A 21,365-nucleotide genomic window follows, 5' to 3' on the forward strand; every position below is an offset into this window, starting at 1 on the left:
ATAAATTAGACTTTTTATCAAATTTGTTTAAAAATGTTTATTGACAACTTAACCTGTTGGTGCAATTCTTTACAACTTCAATATTTTCAAGGCAAAACTCTTGTTATGACCTTTATGATTAATTAATTGTCCAGATCTCATCAAAGATTCATTTACTATTTGCTGAAAAAAGTTTTCTTCTATTTACATGAACTTCAATCCTACAATATATTCAAATGATGACTTATGTATTCTTGATTTGGTAGAAAGTGATCAGGCTACTTTTCAGGAAAAATTTAAAGTTCAAGGGATATGATTTTCATTTAGTTTTGAAATCACTTCGGGATGAATATGTGTATCAGGTTTCAAAATAATTCTTCATAGGATTTAGAAGGAGAAGCAATAAGAAGGATGGCTCTCCTGGCTGCCATACCAAGCACAGATGGGCTACAATTTTCATTTGAATAAACAAAATCATATGATGATTATGTGTGTCAAGTTTCGTAACAATCCTTCCAATGGTTTAAATGACTTGGGTCGAGTTCAGATAGCAATAACAAATGTTAGCTGGTGGCCTGATGCTGGATACAACATTAAAACACAGGCTCTTACAAAGTTTGAGCAAATGAAATTAATATTCATTTTTCCATCCATTCAACAAACTTTGATAAAGTAACAACATTGATGGAAATGCTTTTATTGAAATGAGAGGATTTTGTCTTAGACAAGACTATAGGTTTACACAAGATCCAACTCTTTACATAATTATTCTTCATAGTAATGAGGCTGATATTGCTGGTATGGCATTCATGCTCTATGTTCATACAAGTGTCCCTCAAAGGGACTGATGCTCTACTGTCCAAAAAGAATTTCCAGGAACTGCAGATAGGACATTTCTTGTTTTATTTATTGAGTGTTGAAACCAACCTGAGTACTTTTGAATGACAAGATTTGCAAATTAGCCACTGTGGTGGTCACAGTTGCTGTAAGATGAGAACCATTTTCATCTGGGATAACTAGACACCCTTAGATGACTTTTGGCATAAACCCCATACCAATGTGACCATCCATTCAGGAGAATTAGTGACATTTTCAATGTTTATTGTGACAGCCACAGTGGATATCTGCAGTTCATGTGGAACCAACTACATTTCATATTGTGTTGGTGAATGTCAGATCAACATCATTTCCAGAAGTGGGTCAGGACCAACTAGACACCATAAGCAGTTGTCTAGTGAAAATCCATTGTCAATATGACTTTTCAATTAGAAAAAGTAGCAACAAGAAGCTTTTAAGATGGCTCCTGTGGTGTCTGTATCTGAGGTCAGATCATCACCACTGTCATTTTGGACCAACTAGATATCATAATTAGTCTTCCAGTGAAAACTCCATGTTGATTTGACATTCATTTTAGGAGTAGTGATACGATTTTCAAGATGGCTGCCAGTGGCCATATTGGATGTCACACCCGTGCCATCTTCATTAAGGACGAAACAGACACCATCAGAAGTCTTTCTGGTTTAAATCTAATGTTGATACAACTTTTCATCTTGAAGGAGCAAACTGGCAGCCATAATGAAAGTCAGATAAGAACAATTTTTCATTTAGTCATTTAGTGACAAAACCCATCTTAAAATGACTATCCATTCAGGAGGTTTAGAAACATGATTAAATATGGCTGCCATGGCTGCTCATCAGTTAAGACCAACATCATAAGATGATATGACCATCTAGTCTGGTCAAGATTTTCAAGATGGCCACTGTAGCAGCCATAATAGGCAGAATAATTTTCATTCAAAACCAACTAGGCATTATAACAAGTATTCTGGTGAAAACCCCTATGTTGACAGGATTTTTGTTATTAAGAGAAGCAATAAGATTTTCAAAATGGCTGCATTGGTGGCCATATTGGACGCCATATCAACAACATTTCCATTTAGGACCAACTAGACCTTGGGATGAATGTGTGTAAAATTTCATGGCAATCCTCCGCTTAGTTTAGGAGGAGTAGCAATAATGAACTTGAGGTAATAGACAGATGTCACACACTGGATGACAAACACAAGCCATCCCATAAGCTCTTCTGTTCTGTGACTAGTAGAGCTAAAAACATACTTCGATTTCTTCCATGGAGAAGAATTCAATATCACATAAATATATGTATGAACAAATACTGTAACTTGCATGCATCATATAAATCTACATGTCACATGTTACATGTATAAACCAATAAATATGAATTATGCAAAACCAACTTAAGCTAGAAGGCTCAACATACTTTTAATTATTTTCTTCCGCGCAAAACTTCTGTGCACATTTTTATGAACTAACAATCATGCAACAATGCATCCATACATTTAACTTACACTGATTGGCAAAATTTAAAGTGACTTCAAACATATTCTAGCGAGCTCATAAAAATTCATGTCATAAATCTCTGTCACAATCACCGTTTTACAGCACCTATTAGCATGTACAGAAAAAGCATCAGTTTCAAAGACATCACTAATGTAGTGTTGATTCTAAGCTGTGCCAATGCATCGTTTACCCTTATTCTTAATTGTTACTTAACACGGTAGCCTCTGTGGTTCTTATATGGTACATAAAAAACTCACAAAATAATGATAAAAGATCATATCTAACACATCCCAAACCATCATACTCAACTGGGGTGCCTTTTGCCAAAACGGCATGTGATGATCAATTTCACTAACATAAATGTTTTACAGATTACAATTAGCTTGGATACCAATACAGAACATGTATCAATAATTATGGACAGAAAACATAACAAAGAGAAAATTAAATCCAAGCAAAAACCCTTCTACATTTATTTCCTAAGAAACATATAGGGAAAAAAAATACTGACTCAAAAGTCCAAAATTATTTCTAGGAGATGGTTAGTCAAGCATGATGAATTAAATTCCTTGAGGTTGATAAATGCTTCAATTTGCTCTAATAAACAAGAAACAGATAAGAATTGTGGCACATATTTTTCTATAATTACCCCAAATTTTGACTTAATTATGGTCCTCTGGCCCCACTTTTATCCATTTCTTTAATGAATACTGCCTTCTGATATATAATCCATACCTTCCTGTATACCATGATCATCTGATCTTATGGCCACACTTTGCTTTAGTCCCTTAAGCAATACTCTAGCAGACAGAACTAGGAGTGTGCTCCTCCCCTTCGCCTGTCATGGGTACTCACCTCTACCTCTCAGATCTTACAAAAGCCCACCCTCCTTAGAATATCTTGCTTCTATTATTTCACATATTTTCATCTTTATTTAAATTAGAAAATGTTTATGATGGTATTTCTGTATGATTTGTATCCAAAATGATTAAATTCTAAATTCCATCCATGTCAGGAAGTGTTTTGGTCACCAAAATAAGCCCCTTTATCCCCCAAAAAAGTAAAAATAGCAAAGTACTCTTTGTTTAAGGTCCCCCTTTTCACTTCCCTCTTCAAAAATGTTCATAGTGGGAGTAGGTCCCCCTTTTCACTTCCCTCTTCAAAAATGTTCACAGTGGGAGTAGGTCCCCCTTTTCACTTCCCTCTTCAAAAATGTTCACAGTGGGAGTAGGTCCCACTTTTCACTTCCCTCTTCAAAAATGTTCACAGTGGGAGTAGGTCCCCCTTTTCACTTCCCTCTTCAAAAATGTTCACAGTGGGAGTAGGTCCCCCTTTTCACTTCCCTCTTCAAAAATGTTCATAGTGGGAGTAGGTCCCACTTTTCACTTCCCTCTTCAAAAATGTTCACAGTGGGAGTAGGTCCCATTTTTCACTTCCCTCTTCAAAAATGTTCACAGCGGGAGTAGGTCCCCTTTTTCACCTCCCTCTTCAAAAATGTTCACAGTGGGAGTAGGTCCCACTTTTCACTTCCCTCTTCAAAAATGTTCACAGTGGGAGTAGGTCCCCCTTTTCACTTCCCTCTTCAAAAATGTTCACAGTGGGAGTAGGTCCCACTTTTCACTTCCCTCTTCAAAAATGTTCATAGTGGGAGTAGGTCCCACTTTTCACTTCCCTCTTCAAAAATGTTCACAGTGGGAGTACTGCCTAGGTGAGAATAGTTGACAACTTAACTGTATGCAGGTATCAAAAACTAATTTTCTTTTACCCAAACTAATTTACCTTTTTCTGTAAATATATGTGCAATCTGTGAATATGAAAAAGAATACAACACACACAACAGCTTGAAAATTCTAAAATGTGATCAAGGTTACTGAAGGGTCAAATGGCCATGTCCACCAAATACAATTTTGAGACAAAAATGAAAATTATTTTAAAAAATATTTTGTTACAGGGATATATTTAATCAAGGATCAATGAACTGATATGTATTTGGTGAAATTTTGAAAACATGTGAGAATAAAAGCATATAGTAAAACAAATATACCCCACCATATTTTGACACTGTTAAATATCAAATTCCCCAACTTAGAAGACAAAGAAACTGACAATTTAACCAGGCAAACTGTTCAAGTCTGACTGATTTATTTCATTTGCAATTTGATAAATTTAGAAAAGCAAAACATTAAGCCTAAAAGAAAAATGGTTTTCTCTCTGGTTGCTCAAATGACTATATATTGGTGTGCCAATCCTTTAAATTAAAAAACAAACTTTGTTGTAAAAATATGGCACTTGAGCATCTCACTATTCTGGGCTAATTACATTCATATGTAACAAAATCAGATATTACACCCATCAGGATTACTGCTATCGTACACATAGCTTAAAGTACCTAACTGACCAAGATTTGAAAACATGATTAATTTCTGACCATCACCACATGCAACTTACTGATCCTGGTTGGCTTCAAATTTACTGCAGTTGTACCCAAGAAATGCCAATTATTTACATAATTAACACGTCCGTATCTTATCATTGCATGCCATCATAAAGAAGGGGGTGGGGATTTTCTAAATACAGGGGTGATTTAATGAAGAAATAAATTTACATGAATCTTGCAGTCATGCATCCTAGGATTGTCCCTAGGAGAATCAATGTTAAATAGCAATGTTTACATTACAGTCACAAACAATATAATAACAACACAAGTACCTGCACATCGGGGGGCCCCCGAGTGGCCGAGTGGTCTAAAGCGCTCACCGTTCCGGATCACTGCCATCTCACCTCTGTCTGCGTGTGTTCGAGTCCAAGGCTCGGCTAGCGTGGGTACGTGGGAAAGCCTGCCAGTAGCTTCTCGTGGGTCGGTGGTTCTTCCCTGGGTTTTCCAGGGTTCTTCCTCCACCAGTTATACTGGCCGCCATGTATAGCCTATCTTGTGCTGAAAAATGGCGTTAAACCCTAGAACAACAACAACAACCTGCACATCGAGCTCAGAAACAAACATTTTAACAAGATCAGTGTCTGCAAGTCAACCTTGTTAATAGTACTTTATAGCAATAATGCCAATACCTGCATGTCAAGCTGAGAAATTGAACATTATAAAAACAAGGCCAGTAACTGCATGTCGAGCTCAGAAACAATACGTTATAACAACAAAGGCCAGTAACTGCATGTCAAGATCAGAAACAATATGTTATAACAACAAAGGCCAGTAACTGCATGTCAAGCTCAGAAACAATACGTTATAACAACAAAGGCCAGTAACTGCATGTCAAGCTCAGAAACAATGTTATAACAACAAAGGCCAGTAACTGCATGTCAAGCTCAGAAACAATATGTTATAACAACAAAGGCCAGTAACTGCATGTCAAGCTCAGAAACAATATGTTATAACAACAAAGGCCAGTAACTGCCTGTCAAGCTCATTATTAAAGCATAGCTGTAAAATGTCTGACCTTGACCACAAGGTCAAAAGAATGAGCAAGCATGTCAAGGAATGAATTGTCTAAGCATCAAAATGACCAATCCAACACTAAAAAAAAATCCATCAAGGAATAAAAATTAGGACAAATATAATAGGAAATGTAAGCGAATTTATCATAGTAAGTTCACTATCCTTCAATGTGTTCACAGTACATATAGTGATAAAACTAAGCCAAACACAATTTCCTAAACAAGCATTCAATAGTATGCAACAGAATATCATTATTTTGAAGGGAAAAAAATTTAAACTATAGCAAAAAAATATACAAAAAAGATTTGCCCTATTAAGAACAAAACCTTGCAACATGTATATTGATTTTAAAAATACATTAGACTCATTTTATTTTTGTTCACTGTACATTCTTAAGTCTGACCTTTCCTTGTATAGAAACATGAAACAAGTGCTAAAAATGAATCTACCATGAGTTGAGTATGACTGTCTCAGAGCACAGGTTGATGAAAAGCTATCCTTCCATCAAGGCATCCGGAAACAACAAGGCAGTGTTTTGGTGAGAACTTTGTGGCCACTACACAATTCCCATGTGCCAATGAGCAAGTAACTTCATAGAGTTTGACAGGAGTTGTTGGTACACAGTCACATAGCTCATCACACTGTGGATTAAAACTGAACAGACGTAACCCAAACCCAAACGGCGAACAAATCAGGCGACCATCTGAACTGAATCCCACCTCTTTGATGAAGCCTCGTCCAACATTGCATTCTTCCGCAAAGCACAGTAAGCGCTTCTTGTTTTGGTAAATCTTCTTCCTCATGATACTGTTTTCATGATCTGTGTAACTGTCCATATAGCGAAGATTAAAAATCCTTCTTCCTGAATTTGACTGTAAAACAAATGTAAAACTGTTTGTCCTTGGGCGAGTGTTGCTTCCAACACTGTCATTTAATCTTACACTTGTGGAAGCACCACCCTCTGTATTGGAACCGTCCACACTGTTATTGCCTGAAGTATCAGCATCATCTTGCCTACTAGAAGCAGAATTACTACCCACTACATCAGTGCTTGATGTATTAGGTGGTTCTGTTCTAACAGTAACTCTGGTATCTAATTCAGCCTCTGCAGCCTGCTGGTTGACCCTGTTTGCCCTGTAGTTTATTATTTCATCTGCGTCCGAGTCATCAGAATCTGAGGAAAAACGCTGGTCATTTTCATCCGATGGTATATTTATTCTGACTGGCTGATCCACAGAACTGTCCTCATCTGATTCAAAATCATTTTGGTTTAATTCAATAGTCCTTCCACTTGAAGTATGAACTGATATTGTAAAAGAAAACTGGCCCTGAGGTTGTCGTGCCCCACGTCGGATTGCAATTATAGAGTCAGTCCTTCTCAGGCTTGGACTAGTCCCTGCAACATCCTCATCTTGCGAATGCCCAGTTCTTCTTTCTGGCACAGAGCTACTCTGTTGTTGCCCACTTGATGAAGACTCCACACTGTTATATAATCTAGAAGGAGCCATGGATGAGAAAGCAGGAGTGTTGGTGGCACCACAGTAAGACGATGAAGTCTGAGGGATGACCTCTGACATAGTATCCTCTTTGTCTTCCTCCTCATGACCAAAGTCTTGGATATCATGAACACAGGTCCACTGTAAATAATAAAGGAGACAATTTTGACTGATTACATAATACAATAAAATGATTAGTATGGATAATGTCCTATTTTCAAATTTTGATATCAGGCTGTATAATTCTTAGGGCATTACAGTCAGTGGAAATGTGCTCAACTATCAAAACAGATACCAGAAAAAAGTAGAAAATTTATCTGCCAAAAGTATACAGATGGCTAACTCTTGGAATCTGACCAATTATTTCCACTGAAATGCATATATCATCTGTATGTGTGTGGTTGTTGTTTTAGGTTTAATGCCATTTTTTAGTGCATGGTAGATACAATATGGTGGCCAGTATAACTGGTGGAGGAAGAACCCAGGAAAACCCTGGTAAGAACCACCAACCCAAAGGAAGCTGCCAGCAAGCTTTCTCACACACCCACACTGGCTGAGCCTGATACTCTAAACAACACAGACAAAGGAGAGATGGTACTAATCAGTAAAGGCAAGTGCTTTCGACAACCTTGCCACCTAGTCAGTTGTGTGTGTGTGTGTATGTGTGTGAAATCAGCAACCATTATAATACTGTTTTATGATGCCATTCTCACTTATCACCAAAACAATTACCCAGAACAGATGTACAGACTATAATTACACAGTTCATACTTACCTATTTATCATAACACCATATGTACGTCTACAATCTAGATCAAAGTGCCAGTCTCTACACTAAATATCTTTGTTATAACACAAGTTAATTCTGCCCGGTATTCACCTACTGGTTTTAAATAATGTTTCACGAACAGAGATTTGTGTTCAGGGGATTCTGAATGCTTTTTGACTTCCACCATGACACTAAAAAGATTTTTTATATGTGAAAATCGGGAAAGGGCACTGGTCAATGAAATTTGTGCTGATTTAATTTCAAATATTACCAATGATTCACAGCATTATGATTTAGATTTCTGATGACACCAAGGACACTGTGTCACTCATCGATGAAGTCTACAATCTAAAAGAAAAAGGTAATTTTGTAAATATACAGTGATATGAGAGTGGCGTCCTGTGAAGGGCTTAAACTGAAGCCTCCTAATTTACATGACACCGGATAAAAGTTTGACATGTCTATCTAGTTTGCATATTTAATACATAATTATCTATTAATCTATCCTTGCTCAATGTTTGTGTAGACCAGAGCCCATTATATGGCTATCTTTGTTCTAACACGAATTTCATAAATGAATGTTGCTGTTTTACCATGTGTGTGTGTATGTGTGTGTGTTAAATCTGATATGCAGATCTCCCAACTTAATATGCTGAGGCTGGTAATTCATTTACCTCAGCACTCTCATCTGAGTGTGTATTTCTGGACAAAGCACACCATCCTTGTGGATGAACCTGAAAAAACAGAAGAAATCACAAATAAAAAGAATGAAGAGTGATTTTGTGCAATGGACCTGCATAAAATAAGCAAATTAACACACAAAAAATAAGCAATTAACACACATAAAATCAGCAATTAACACACATAAAATAAGTAATTAAAATTTAACAAATATGACTTTAGACAATATTAACTAGTATCATTGTATTGAGATATTTCATTCTAAACCAACTAAAACTGACCCCTTTTTTATTATATTCTTTTGTGGTCTCGTTATCCTGTCCATACTTTATTGTGTACTATAAGCCACTGGAAGGATTTTATTTTCTTGTGACGTATAGGCACCATGACTACATAACATGGAGATCTCAAAACAGTGACAAAGTGAGTAACTCAAAGTAGATATGATGATTTTCACCAATGATGTTATGTGATGCAAATTCAATTGTTTCAGACGAAACACTATGCAGTCCTTGGCTGCACATAGACAATTTCCTAACTTACCACTCGATTTAAATAACATCACGTTTGGCATATATTGTGACATTGTTAAGCACTTGTTTTTTTGCTATCATGAAATGTCTTGTGATTAATATGCAATAAATAAATTTTCACTCATAACAGAACTCATCTTGACGATAAAAGCTAATATACCAAGTCTGATCAAAATCTGTTCGGAAATATGGTCTGTGGAGTGTCCATTAAATGCAGTCAATCTGATTCAAGACCACCTCATTAATAGGCAAAACAGCCTCTTGTAACCAAACCCATCTGAGATACTGATAATAAAAGCTTACATACCAGATCTGATCTAAATCTGATCAGAAAAGTAACACTGTTCACAAGCTATGCAAGATCACTTAAACTTAACCCATCTGAGATTTTGATCAAATCAAGCTCATCTGAGATCTTGATAATATAAGATTACATACCAAGTCTGATCAATATACCATCTTAAATGAAATCTCTAGAGTGTTCACAAACAAGTGTTGATTGACAAACAATGGATAACGCACATCAACCATATCATAAGCTCACTTGGAATTTGGCCAGGTGAATTAAAATAACAGAATCATTAACCAATGGCCATAACTATTGTAAATGAAAATATGGAATTCTTATTCATGGTCCTGTCAGTATAAAGCACAATGATAAATTCTGGTTGAAATCAAGCAAATCTCCTTGCTAAAGCAATGCTGTAGAAGCCAAAGCCATGAGGATAGGCATTTAGGGGAAATAATTTATGCAACATGGAACACTTGAAATCAAACTCACTGAGCAAACTATTAATCATTCAGCAGTCAGAGGAACTCAAAACTAAGCACTGTATGATTTTAGTGTTCGATGATGCAAGAAAACCCCAAGCAACATGTCATGAGATAATCATATATCAATCAAAGAGGGACTGATAATTTCTTTACATAGAATAATCCACTTCAAGGTACCTTTCAGAGAGAGAAAGAGATAGTTTTAAGAAATTCTTTTTCTTTTAGATTCAACAAAATTGAAACATAAAGATGGAATATTGGGGGCAAACCTTGGTAAAACGAAAGCTATTCTGCAGAAACCAAAGATTTTGCAGGATGTCAGTGAGGGGATATGACAATTATAAATGTCATGGTGGAAACTCAACACATATCATACATACATTTGTAATTAGACTGAAATATAAGTTAGACTGCGGAAACCCTAGTTTGAAAGCTGAACAATCAGTAATTATAGCATCTATAAATGATGTCAGAGAATGCTGGAAATCAAATTTATTCTGCATCGCATCCATACAGAACTGCATGCCAATAATCCTTGGATAAGTTAAGATAATGGGAAAGGAACAGACGATCTGGGACCACAATTCCTCTAAATTATGACAAAGTCTGGAAATGAAACTCTTTTCAGTTCCCATCAATATAACCTGCATTACATCAACATGTTGGAAGTATTCCTACAATATGGTCACAAATAAAAGAAATATATAACTTCAAGTCAAAATATCATAAACTACTGTTTTGATTTTACTCAACTGTTGAACTTGTCTAGTTTTGTTTATAAGTCCTGAAAATTTGTATTGCTTAATGAATTAGGCATAATTTTCTTCTGTATATAACATGGATGGAACTTGAGCAAATTTGAGAAAGGTCCATTTGTAGCTGGCATAAGGGAAGTAATTACTGACTTAACTCCCTTATTTTCTAATCTGAAAATTAATTATTATGAAATCCCCACTGGTATCCACCTGTATCTAGAAATTCAATACAGTGAGGATCTGCACAGTAAATTACTCCATACCAACAACTCTGCAGCACAGACCTGTAAAGATGATATGATGTTGGCATCATTTCCAGTGGGCCAGTCTGATAAAAACTCCACCCTGTTTCGTTTCTGTTCAAACACATGATTGTACATCAGATCTTTTCGTAAAGGAGTCTGGCTCCTTTGCATTAGTCTGTACATGCTGGGTTTAAATCCCTTAAGGTCCTCAGCTAAGGTCAACAAATTCAGATTGCGGATGATGATCATGTAACCCTCATGTGTAGATATAAGTAGCTGAGAGTTGTCAGGAGAAAGTTTGGAGCGCATCAAACCATTGGTAAAGAATACACGGTTAGAGGATTGTTCTTCTGAATACCTGGAGGGAAACAAGGCAAGTATTTTATTGGTTATGCAACAAACAAATCATACTTAAACCACACAGTTTCACAAACTGTCATAATTTCTGTAAAGTATAAGTTACTGTTAATTCATTTATTTACAAGACCATCTCAGCTCTATGTCAAGATGCATAATTGATTTTTGAAGATAGTTCAATCATTCTGATGACAATTAACTCAAAATCCATTGAAAAAGTACAGCCAGATGGCCAAGGTTGCATAACAATGTGCAAGTGCAAAACTACATTACTGTCTTATCTTGGCGTAGGCTGTATGCAGGATATTTCTTGAGGTAGTTTTGGCTGGTTAAGAATGTATCAATTCCAATTCAGTTCATGATCAAATTGTTACATGTAAATATCTGCACTCTGCCAGAAGTGAAAAATGAAAAAGGGAGAAAGGCAGCCAATGTGGAATAAAACTGGCGGCACGCATAAGACGGCATTGTCATTGGAACTTAGCCATGAGAGTGGTACTGAGAAGAACAGCTATGAGCATTTAGCTGCTTGATGCAAAAGAAGATCCTTTATTGTATTTTACATATACATGCAACAATTATGGAATTCAAACCATGCATATAAATAATTAAGTGTTCTGTTTATAATTTACAATATGTATTGGCTGTCATCTGCCAAACTGCAAGAACACATAAGCTGTTTGATGAACATTTTCTTTTTTTAAAACATGAACATATAAATTACAATCAAATGTATGACTAGATTTCTTATACTTAAAGTTTGGCAGGCTATTTATAAATGCATTCAAAAAAAGTAAAAACTAGAACATGATTACTGTGCTTACATTTTCATCCTAAATGTACAAATTAAATTGAATCAACGAGTGAAATAATAATAATAATAATAATAATAGAAATAATAATAATAAAATGAACCATTTACAGGGTTGGCGCTGACTTTAAAAAAGTTGTAGGCAAAAAAATTGCCAACCTCAATATTTTGTTGCCAATTTTAAAAAACTGTCACCATTTTCATAATACAGAACTATCCGTTTATCTCAACACCCTCGGGACCAAGGGGTAATATTGTCGACATAAGTGGATGTTTAGATTGGGGGGGGGGGGCTGAAAATAACTGAAGTTTCACATACAAGTAAAATATTTTAGGTGACCTGTCATCAGTGACTAGGATTTATACAGAGGAAAAACAAAATGAAATTTTGATTAAAGGAAGACAACTACTCTGAAATACAATTGTATATTGGCAACTTACATGTGTGTAGTACACCCCACACTTTGTTAAATAATGTACATGTATGTGGAAAATCCATGACTTTGAGTATTAGATATGTTAGAAAATTCATTAATCAGTCAAATCCCATTATAAAATACAACTAACATGTACATATAAATAAAACAGAAGTCCACGTTTGATCTATAGCCCAGTGTCAACAAACACATTTCACGAACAATTCACACTGGTATTTATTATCCTAGTGGGACATGGCTGTGTAGTTGTTTATATGCTACATGTACATATACTTAAATTGGTCTAGATTTTGGTCAGCCAGAGACAACTGCCATAATGCTGAGGCTACCAAGGGGATGGGGCTATTCAAAGGGAAATGAAAACGTGAACAAATTAAAACATTTAGTAAACATTCTTGAGAGATGTCCCACCTTCATTTAATCTTACAGCCAGATATCTATTGTTTCAAAATATTGGAACAATAATTTGGGCTTTCATAAGCATGACCTTTTTTGTTGCAAACAGGAAACTTTCACAACACAATAAATATTTTCCAATCACTATGAAAAAATGCTTTTACGTTTGTTGCAGACTTTGATCAAAGGTCTTCGGCTTGCTCTGATGAAGGTACATGTGTTGAACCCGCCATTAAAGGCCCTCTTTGAAGGACTAAACAAATGCCCGTTTTTTATTGCTGCGGCAACATCAAATAATCTTAGAACACTGGGATATAAAAAATTTCCTATTTGCTTAGTATATATACAGAACGATCAGTGATTCAAAAGGTAATCAGTTTTCTTTGAAGTTTCAAAAAAACTTATTTTCTGGCACATTTTTCAAAAAGAAAAATTATTGCTATGTCTTCTTGATTTTAGTCATTCCCATTCCCATCTTCAGAAGTGGTCGATTGTAGCTGGTCAGGTAGCCACAAATATTTTGGTTATATTACAGCATACAGTACTAAGGCCAGACATCAGCATAAGCGGATTATGATATAACAATGCTATGTTAGGGTGGTTTGCCAATATGAACAAAGGATTTGTTTATGTAACAATAGATTCCCATGCAATTTTATATCCAAGTTTGTGGTTTCCTGTCATGGTACCTTTGAATTTCTCCACTCCAAAACCCAAGATTGTTTATACAACTTTCAACAGCCAAAATGGTTGTTGCCCAAAAAATTGGCAAACAGTATATTTTGTCGCCAATAAGAAAACATTTTGCAATTTGTGACATTGGTGAAGCCCAGCACTATCCCTGCATTTATAATTATTATAATTACCATGACCTTTACAGGATGATTACCATGCCCTTTACAGGGTTATTACCATGTCCTTTGCAGGATGATTACCATGCCCTATACAGGATGATTACCATGCCCTATGCAGGATGATTACCATGACCTCTACAGGATGATTACCATGCCCATTACAGGATGATTACCATGCCTGCAACAGGATGATTAACATGCCCTTTACAAGATGATTACCATGTCCTTTGCAGGATGATTACCATGCCCTATACAGGATGATTACCATGACCTTTACAGGATGATTACTGTGATGGATACAGGATGATTACCATGCCCTTTGCAGGATGATTACCATGACCTCTACAGGATGATTACCATGCCCTTTAAAGGTACCATGGGAACATTACAATATTGTCAATAGTTTTTATTTTTATTTAAATACATGAAAGCCTCTACCTGTGAGGGATCTGTCTGATGGACTAAATTCCATATTTTTTTTAATTTTCTGGTTGATCAGGATTGGAACCATGCACGGTCTAAAATGTATGTTACCAACAGAAGACTGGTTACCAACTTTATCAATGCATAAGACAAGAGCGAGGATTATGGCAACACTATTCTTCTACTTGCACAGGATCATGGGATTTCAATGCATGATCACCGTGACAGTAGCTCATAAATATCTAAGTATTTTAATTCTATTATGTATCTTTAATACAGTGGTGTGTCATTTTGTGGTAAATAAAAAAGCTTAAATTTGGTAACATGGCATATTGTAGGAAAATTGCAACTTGTTGGCTGGAAAGTGGAATGGCATTCAGCAAGATGCTGACAGGGATCAAATTGTCCAATTAGAACTAGAACAATGACTTCAGACTGTTGTCATTAGCCCTTTCATCACAGTAATGGTGACTTTTTAATGTTTACCTGGATTAGGACCATGTGTGTTGAGTTTTCTTTTGTTAGTTCTATAACTACAGTTGCTTTTGCATTTGTGGATTTATCATTTAATTTTGTGTCCATCACAAAAAATTTAATACAGGAATTTATCCAAGGTAGAAAATTTCTGTGTGAAATCTGAATTCATACATAAAATACCCAAAGTCAACCATTATAAAGAACTCTGGATATTGTGTCCAAGAAAATCTGCATATTTTACTCTTTTTCATACCTGCTGCCATTATCATATAAAATACATATGAATGTGCACTTCTCTGAGACTTCTGTAAATAGTTTCATATTGTTGCAGGGTGCAATAAATATGGTGCCAGAATCACAATAACTAACAGAATATCAAGTCTGAGCTATCACGTTTTTTTAGTGAAATATGATATCATGAATTCATCTATATTTTTTCAAAACATGTATACAAAAATACTTTACAAAGGATAACAATCTTTAACATAATTTTCAATGACACAAGTGGATAAGTCTTGCATCTTCGCTAGCCAATGTTCCTGTACGTTAACCTATCTACACTTTGGCAGATCGATCAGATATTTCATTGCTTTGTCCTATCAGCCTGTTGGATGTCATGAGTTGCCTCCCTTAACATGTAATGCCAACTAACCAATAGAGTGCAACAGTGCTGCATAGTACATTGGCCAAATATGGTGAAGTCAATTGATACTTTGTAAGTTTAACATCGAAAGCATTTGACTATGTACCAGATAGAACCCATTACAGGTGTATTTTGAGTAAAGGATGCATTTGTGCGAACACAGACCAGCAGTGGAAAATTGCTAATTACAAGTCCATTCCAGTTGTGTGTTCCCCTTGTCTTGATCATGTAGGAATATTGTTCAAATTTGAACAACTTGATTTTGATTGGATGTGGTGGCTTGCTGCTGCATCCAATAAATTTCACAGACTCAAACCACTAAAATATTAGATCAATTTGCCAAGGTGGATAATATATATCTGAACCTTTGCTAGAAAAGGTGTAAGTCCCGAAGCAGGCACATTCTTGTCCAAAATTATTTTTGCTTTCAATGAGTCACTAAATTTATACTCGTCCAACAAATTCTTTTCCTGGTGATCATCTGGGCTACAATCAACATGGTAATCAAAGTTTGTTGGACCAAAAGGCACACATTTATTCTGCATATTTAAGGGCTCTATTATATTTCTGAATACTGTGCATAAGATTTCATTTCAGGAACTTTCACTTGATATACACTTTTTACATATACATTACCTTTCTTCGTATCTAGTTTACCTGTTTATATCCCAGGTGTAGATACAGCCATCAAAACCAGACGTTACAAGCAAGCCCAAATCAGAAGCATACTCAATGTTTTTCACCCAGTTGGAATGGCCACGGAATTTGCGCACCTTGTTTTTCAGATATCTGCAGTCCCATAAGGCAACTGTTGTATCATCAGAGCAAGTCGCAAAGAGACGATCATCCAAGAACCTGCAAAATCAAACATGTCAGAATGCAAAGGAAAACAGTATATACTCACTTATACATCAATTCCAACCACAAACTAAACAAAACCAAATCTGCTGTCAAATTATAAATATTGGACTATGGATCAACAAACTGAGCAAATATGAAAGGCAACAATGCTCCCTGTAAAGTTTTTGAAAACAGATCAAGTGGTTTTTCCAAAAAAGCTGAAATACTTTCCGTTCAGCTGAAAATAGTATCAGTTTAGTAGATTACTAAATTCATATAAGATTTTACTGTTACACATGCAAGACATTTCACATTTTTGATCAAGTCTCATTCTACTTATTTGGATTCATATACGCATTCTCCCATAATCAATGAAAGCATTTTATTTCTTGTGTGTGCGTGTGTGTGTAAGGGAGAGAGAAGGAGAGGCAAAAGATGATTTTCACCAGGCTGAATACAAGACTGACTCTTCTTCAAAGGGATCTTTACCATTATGGTCTCAATGCATCAATTTAAGCCACAATGCCTTAAAACCCAGCAAAACACTAAACACCAAAGCCAGTATGTCATGATTTTCCTGCTATTTTTCAAAATGGTTAATATTGTCACCCTGGTTTCATGCAGAACGATATCACTCACCAGACAGAAGAGGATGAAGTTGGAATAAATAGGAAGTGAGTGCTCAGAGTTAAAAATGTATGATATTCAAAACAGACTTTAAAATATTCTTGTGTCTGATTATTAAAATACTAATGAAAAACTATCATTTTCTCATTTTGCTTCAACAAAGCTGTTACATAAAACAATTTAAGCATAAACTGGCAACCTCAAAAAAAGATTACAGGCTTATAAAGGCAACTGTTTCATCAATATTATAAAAAAAATTAATAATTTAATTTCATCTATTTTTCCAACAGTAAGTAACTAGCTTGCAATTGGAATAAATGTTAACTGCACATTCTACTGGAAATGGTTTCATAATAAACGGATAAGTTTTACACAATTAATTACAAATCACATTCCTAAGTTTTGTGTCTATTTTTTTTTTTACATCCAATAATAAGCTTTGTGTTTAACATTTTTTTCAAACTATGCAAGGACAGCAGACAAAAGGATATGACAGTATATACTGTAGTTCCTCTAAGCAGACAACAACAATCTGGGTGAGTTAATATGTAAAATAATAAATATTTTAAATTTAGCAGTAGAGTAGAAAAAAGCTATTAGCAATAGGCATATCACACAGGTACCACTGACTACAATCCTCTCCAGAAGGCTTTAAATAAAATTGATGTTCAGAAAACCAAAGAAAAGATGGGCCATCAATCCTTGACATGACAATGTGAAATGCTTAATTGAAACTTTTTCAAGGTCTCATCAGTACAAGCAATGTCCCATATAAAGAGTAAGATAGTAAGTTGACTGACAAGGGCCATAACTCTGTCCAAAATGGAGCAGTAACTCTATCCAAAATGGAGCAGTCTAATGCATTAATTGGCATGCATTAAAACATTTCCCACTAAATGAACAATATATCTTACCTCACACAGTTCACACAGTCATTGTGAGCTTTATTTTTATATCCAATAAGCTTCCTATTGAATGGGTCAAAGAGCAGAACGCTCCTTCTTTCACAGGCTACACCTAAGACAGACCTGTAAAGGCAGATAAATACACATTTAAAAACATTTTCTTTCAATAAGAGCTCATTATTTTAATTGTTCTACCAATGGTGGTTATAATATATATATATATATATATATATATATATATATATATATATATATATATACACCCTAATAAACACCCTGGTACGCATTACATTTCCAAATGGAGGGGTGCTAAAGCTGTTGTTCTTTTGATATATTCTTAAAATGACCAAGTGTATATTTGGGGCCTTTCTGCCATTGAATTCAGTCACTGTAAATATCAGTACAGTTAAAAAGACCAAATGATCAACACATTTTCCCACTCAGCAGCTGGTTGAAGCAGGACTGGTAAGTCTTTGAACTTGCTGCCCAGCTAATGGGTCATGCTTAACACTACATGTTTGCCTGTGACTTTAGTAATGTATACATTGTGATATACAACTGAGACTGCTACATTTTTATTGTTGTAATCATGGATCTGAAGCAAATGGGTCTTACACACACACACACATACATATATTAAACCATAGGATGTGACATATGAATGGAAAACAGTATTAATGCTGTTTTCTGTATTTGATTGGCTATATATAAATGGCACTCACTTGTACTGCATAATTAATAATGATTGTTGTTGTTGTTGTGGGGTTTAACGCCATTTTTCAGCACGATAGGCTATACATGGCGGCCAGTATTAATGGTGGAGGAAGAACCCGGAAAACCCCGGAAAGAACCACCGACCCACGAGAAGCTACTGGCAGGAAATTAATAATGAACTGTCCCTTACTCATGCTGATTTGGAAATGCATCTCTCGTTAAATATATCAAATTGTACCCATGTACATGAAAATTAAGCTAAATTGGGCAATGAGCACTTATAAAAAAATGTCAATGTTTATCATTGTGAAGGAAGAGATAATTATATTATATCTAATCCATCTAACCTAGGTAAGAGTTGGTAGCCACTATTTATATAGAGTGTTTTCTATAAATGTGACACATCCCCAATACTGTGACACAAAAGCTAACCAATATATGTAGTCTGTAGCTTTTGATAATTGTCATTGTTTGTGATGTTACAGCTACAACAATCTTCAATGCACATATCTAGAAGGAACCAAGGAAAAGAACAGACTCTTTTCTATTTTAATTCAATTAACATGCAATTTGCTTAATTATGGGCTCTCAATAGAGTTTCTGCATGAGGAGTAATGGACTTGCCACCCACGGAACTCAAGGGTTCCCAGCCTATTTCTGACAGTCCCTGGAATGAACTTGCAAGTCCTTCAGTTTCAAATGGATAGAAAGAAGAATAAAAAACATGCTTGTTAATTTAAGTCCTCTTATGATTGAATTCTTAGCCATTTATAATATCACACTAAAAACTAAATCTTTTTCAGTAAATAAAATAAGCTTAAACATTGCACATGTAAATTTATAATTCTTTTTTTAAACTGAAAACAATAAAAGCTAACAATAAACCAAACCAATTAAACCAATGTGGGTATGTGAGAAAGCATGCCAGTAGCTTCTCATGGGTCGTTGGTTCTTTCCTGGCTTCTTCCTCCACCATTAGTACTGGCCGCAATGTATAGCCTATCATGTGCTGAAAAATGGCGTTAAACCCCACAACAACAACATTTAGTACATCATACCTATATGAAAACTAGATGCATCTAATGATTTCTACTAGCCAGCATTACGCTGCTGCCTTGTGCTTAGCAGACCTGAATTTATGAAAAGCTGCAATATGAAAAGCACACATACGATATCACTCAAAACAAAAGTGTATCTTCTGTCCACGACACCGGGAAAAAAAACTGCCGAATTTATGACAGTTAACACGAGAGTTCATATTCCTCCGTCAAACAAAATAAGTCCTCAGATCTTGTCATTATTTTCGAAATAAATAAATAATATAGTAATTTTCACTTAATACGGTTTGTACATGATATCTGGCTATACCACACCCACCCACTCAATGCAGCTTGTTCGTATTACCAATAACCTATGGCCATGATCGAGATAGGATAGGTCAGAGGAAACATGTATACATATATGAAAGAAGCTGCGCTTTTCCTAGGATTCCTTTATTTCATATTAATTAAAGCAGATACGACACTTAACTATGGTGAATCTACTTAAGGAATATTACCCGTCCTTGGAAAAATCGAAATTGAAAACACCACCATGATGTGTGTGATCCACCGTATTCCCTGGGTTCCAAGTATCAACTGCTCGTACTGACGATGCCACTAAACCTTGTATTTTTGAGAATTCACCTACGAAACGTTTCTGTCCAATTTCCCGTGATACTGTGTGATTTAAACAACAATTTCTTTTTCGTTTCATTCTCAATTTTAACAGAACAACTTTATTGCCGTAAATTGTCAAAGCTTCGGATACCTTTCAGCAGCACTATTCATATTTTTCTACAGAGAATAGAGCCAAGGGGCAACCAGGTTGTAGACCGGTTCTCTCTCCTCGTTACTGGTTGGACTCTAAAGTTTCGGATTTTTATGGATAAAGAATTTATCATAATTTCCTCACAAGTTATACTTGATATTTTTAAAATATCTTATATATGTCAGATCTTATTAAACTAAATTCCTCTGTTTTGGTTATGACTATGGGTATAATTTGAGTCATTGAGTTTACAGCGGGGCCTTAATTCGGATGTGCATCTATCAAAAACTGCTAGCTCCGCTTGGTCATTTTCACTTGTATTTAAAAAGCAAATTGCAAAAAGGCGATAACTTTTTTATTTTTTGTATATTCTGTAATTCATTCATCGCACATTTAAAAGATAGAAAATTCGTCTTCTGTATTTTAATAACTGAAATTATAGTGAATTTTAAACAAATTCAACCTGATTTTTACTAGCACAGAGGAACAGCAATCTTGGTTAGCTGTGTGCTTAGATCGTGTATAGTTTCCATAAGTACAATACCCAAGAAATGTCAGCCACAGTACATAAAAGTAGCCTAGAGGTATGCCATCATTATCTCCACTGTGCATATTGCAAATACAACAAATTCACCTTACACCTGTCACGATCACGTAAGAACATAATATCCGTAGAGAGCTCCCGTTACCATAGTCTTCACGATGGGTTACTTTCTTGATAGGATGCAACCATATAATGCCACTTGGAGAGAAAAAAAATCATATCTTTTGATAACTCCATAGCTCAATTTCGATTGCAAAGAATATGTCATACTTAACATCGTAAAGAGGGTCAAAGACACGTAAGATGGAGCGAAACAGTACAGAAACCTTTTAAACGGACGCTACTGGGAAATACTGAATGTTTAATTTATATCTTATAATTATAAATGTTTAATTGTTTTATGCTGTACATTTGTTTTGTTTTGTTGTTTTTTTTGGGGGGGGGGTGTTATTTGTAGTTGTTGTTTTTTTTTGGGGGGTGGTCCTTT

General features: G+C 35.5%; 1 protein-coding gene across 2 annotated transcripts; it reads right to left on the minus strand.

The window, feature by feature from the left end:
- Window positions 1–660: 660 nt before the first annotated feature.
- On the minus strand, window positions 661–20,323 carry LOC149795603 (DDB1- and CUL4-associated factor 10 homolog). Of its 2 annotated transcripts, XR_016422362.1 has the most exons (7): window positions 20,084–20,323; window positions 17,821–17,934; window positions 16,097–16,294; window positions 11,081–11,399; window positions 8,728–8,787; window positions 5,312–7,425; window positions 661–5,046 (listed from the first exon to the last, which is right to left on the minus strand). XR_016422362.1 is itself a non-coding variant. In XM_089965428.1 (6 exons), the coding sequence occupies exons 1-6, from the start codon at window positions 20,278–20,280 to the stop codon at window positions 6,259–6,261; spliced, it is 2,055 nt and encodes a 684-aa protein (XP_089821554.1). In that variant the 5' UTR covers window positions 20,281–20,323; the 3' UTR covers window positions 661–6,258. The 2 variants fall into 2 exon arrangements, 1 of the variants encoding a protein (XP_089821554.1); XM_089965428.1 differs by having other exon boundaries at window positions 661–7,425.
- Window positions 20,324–21,365: the final 1,042 nt, after the last annotated feature.

The sequence above is a fragment of the Sinohyriopsis cumingii genome, chromosome 7 (assembly GCF_028554795.1).
Source record: "Sinohyriopsis cumingii isolate HCF-2022 chromosome 7, ASM2855479v2, whole genome shotgun sequence".
Taxonomy (NCBI): Eukaryota; Metazoa; Mollusca; class Bivalvia; order Unionida; family Unionidae; genus Sinohyriopsis; species Sinohyriopsis cumingii.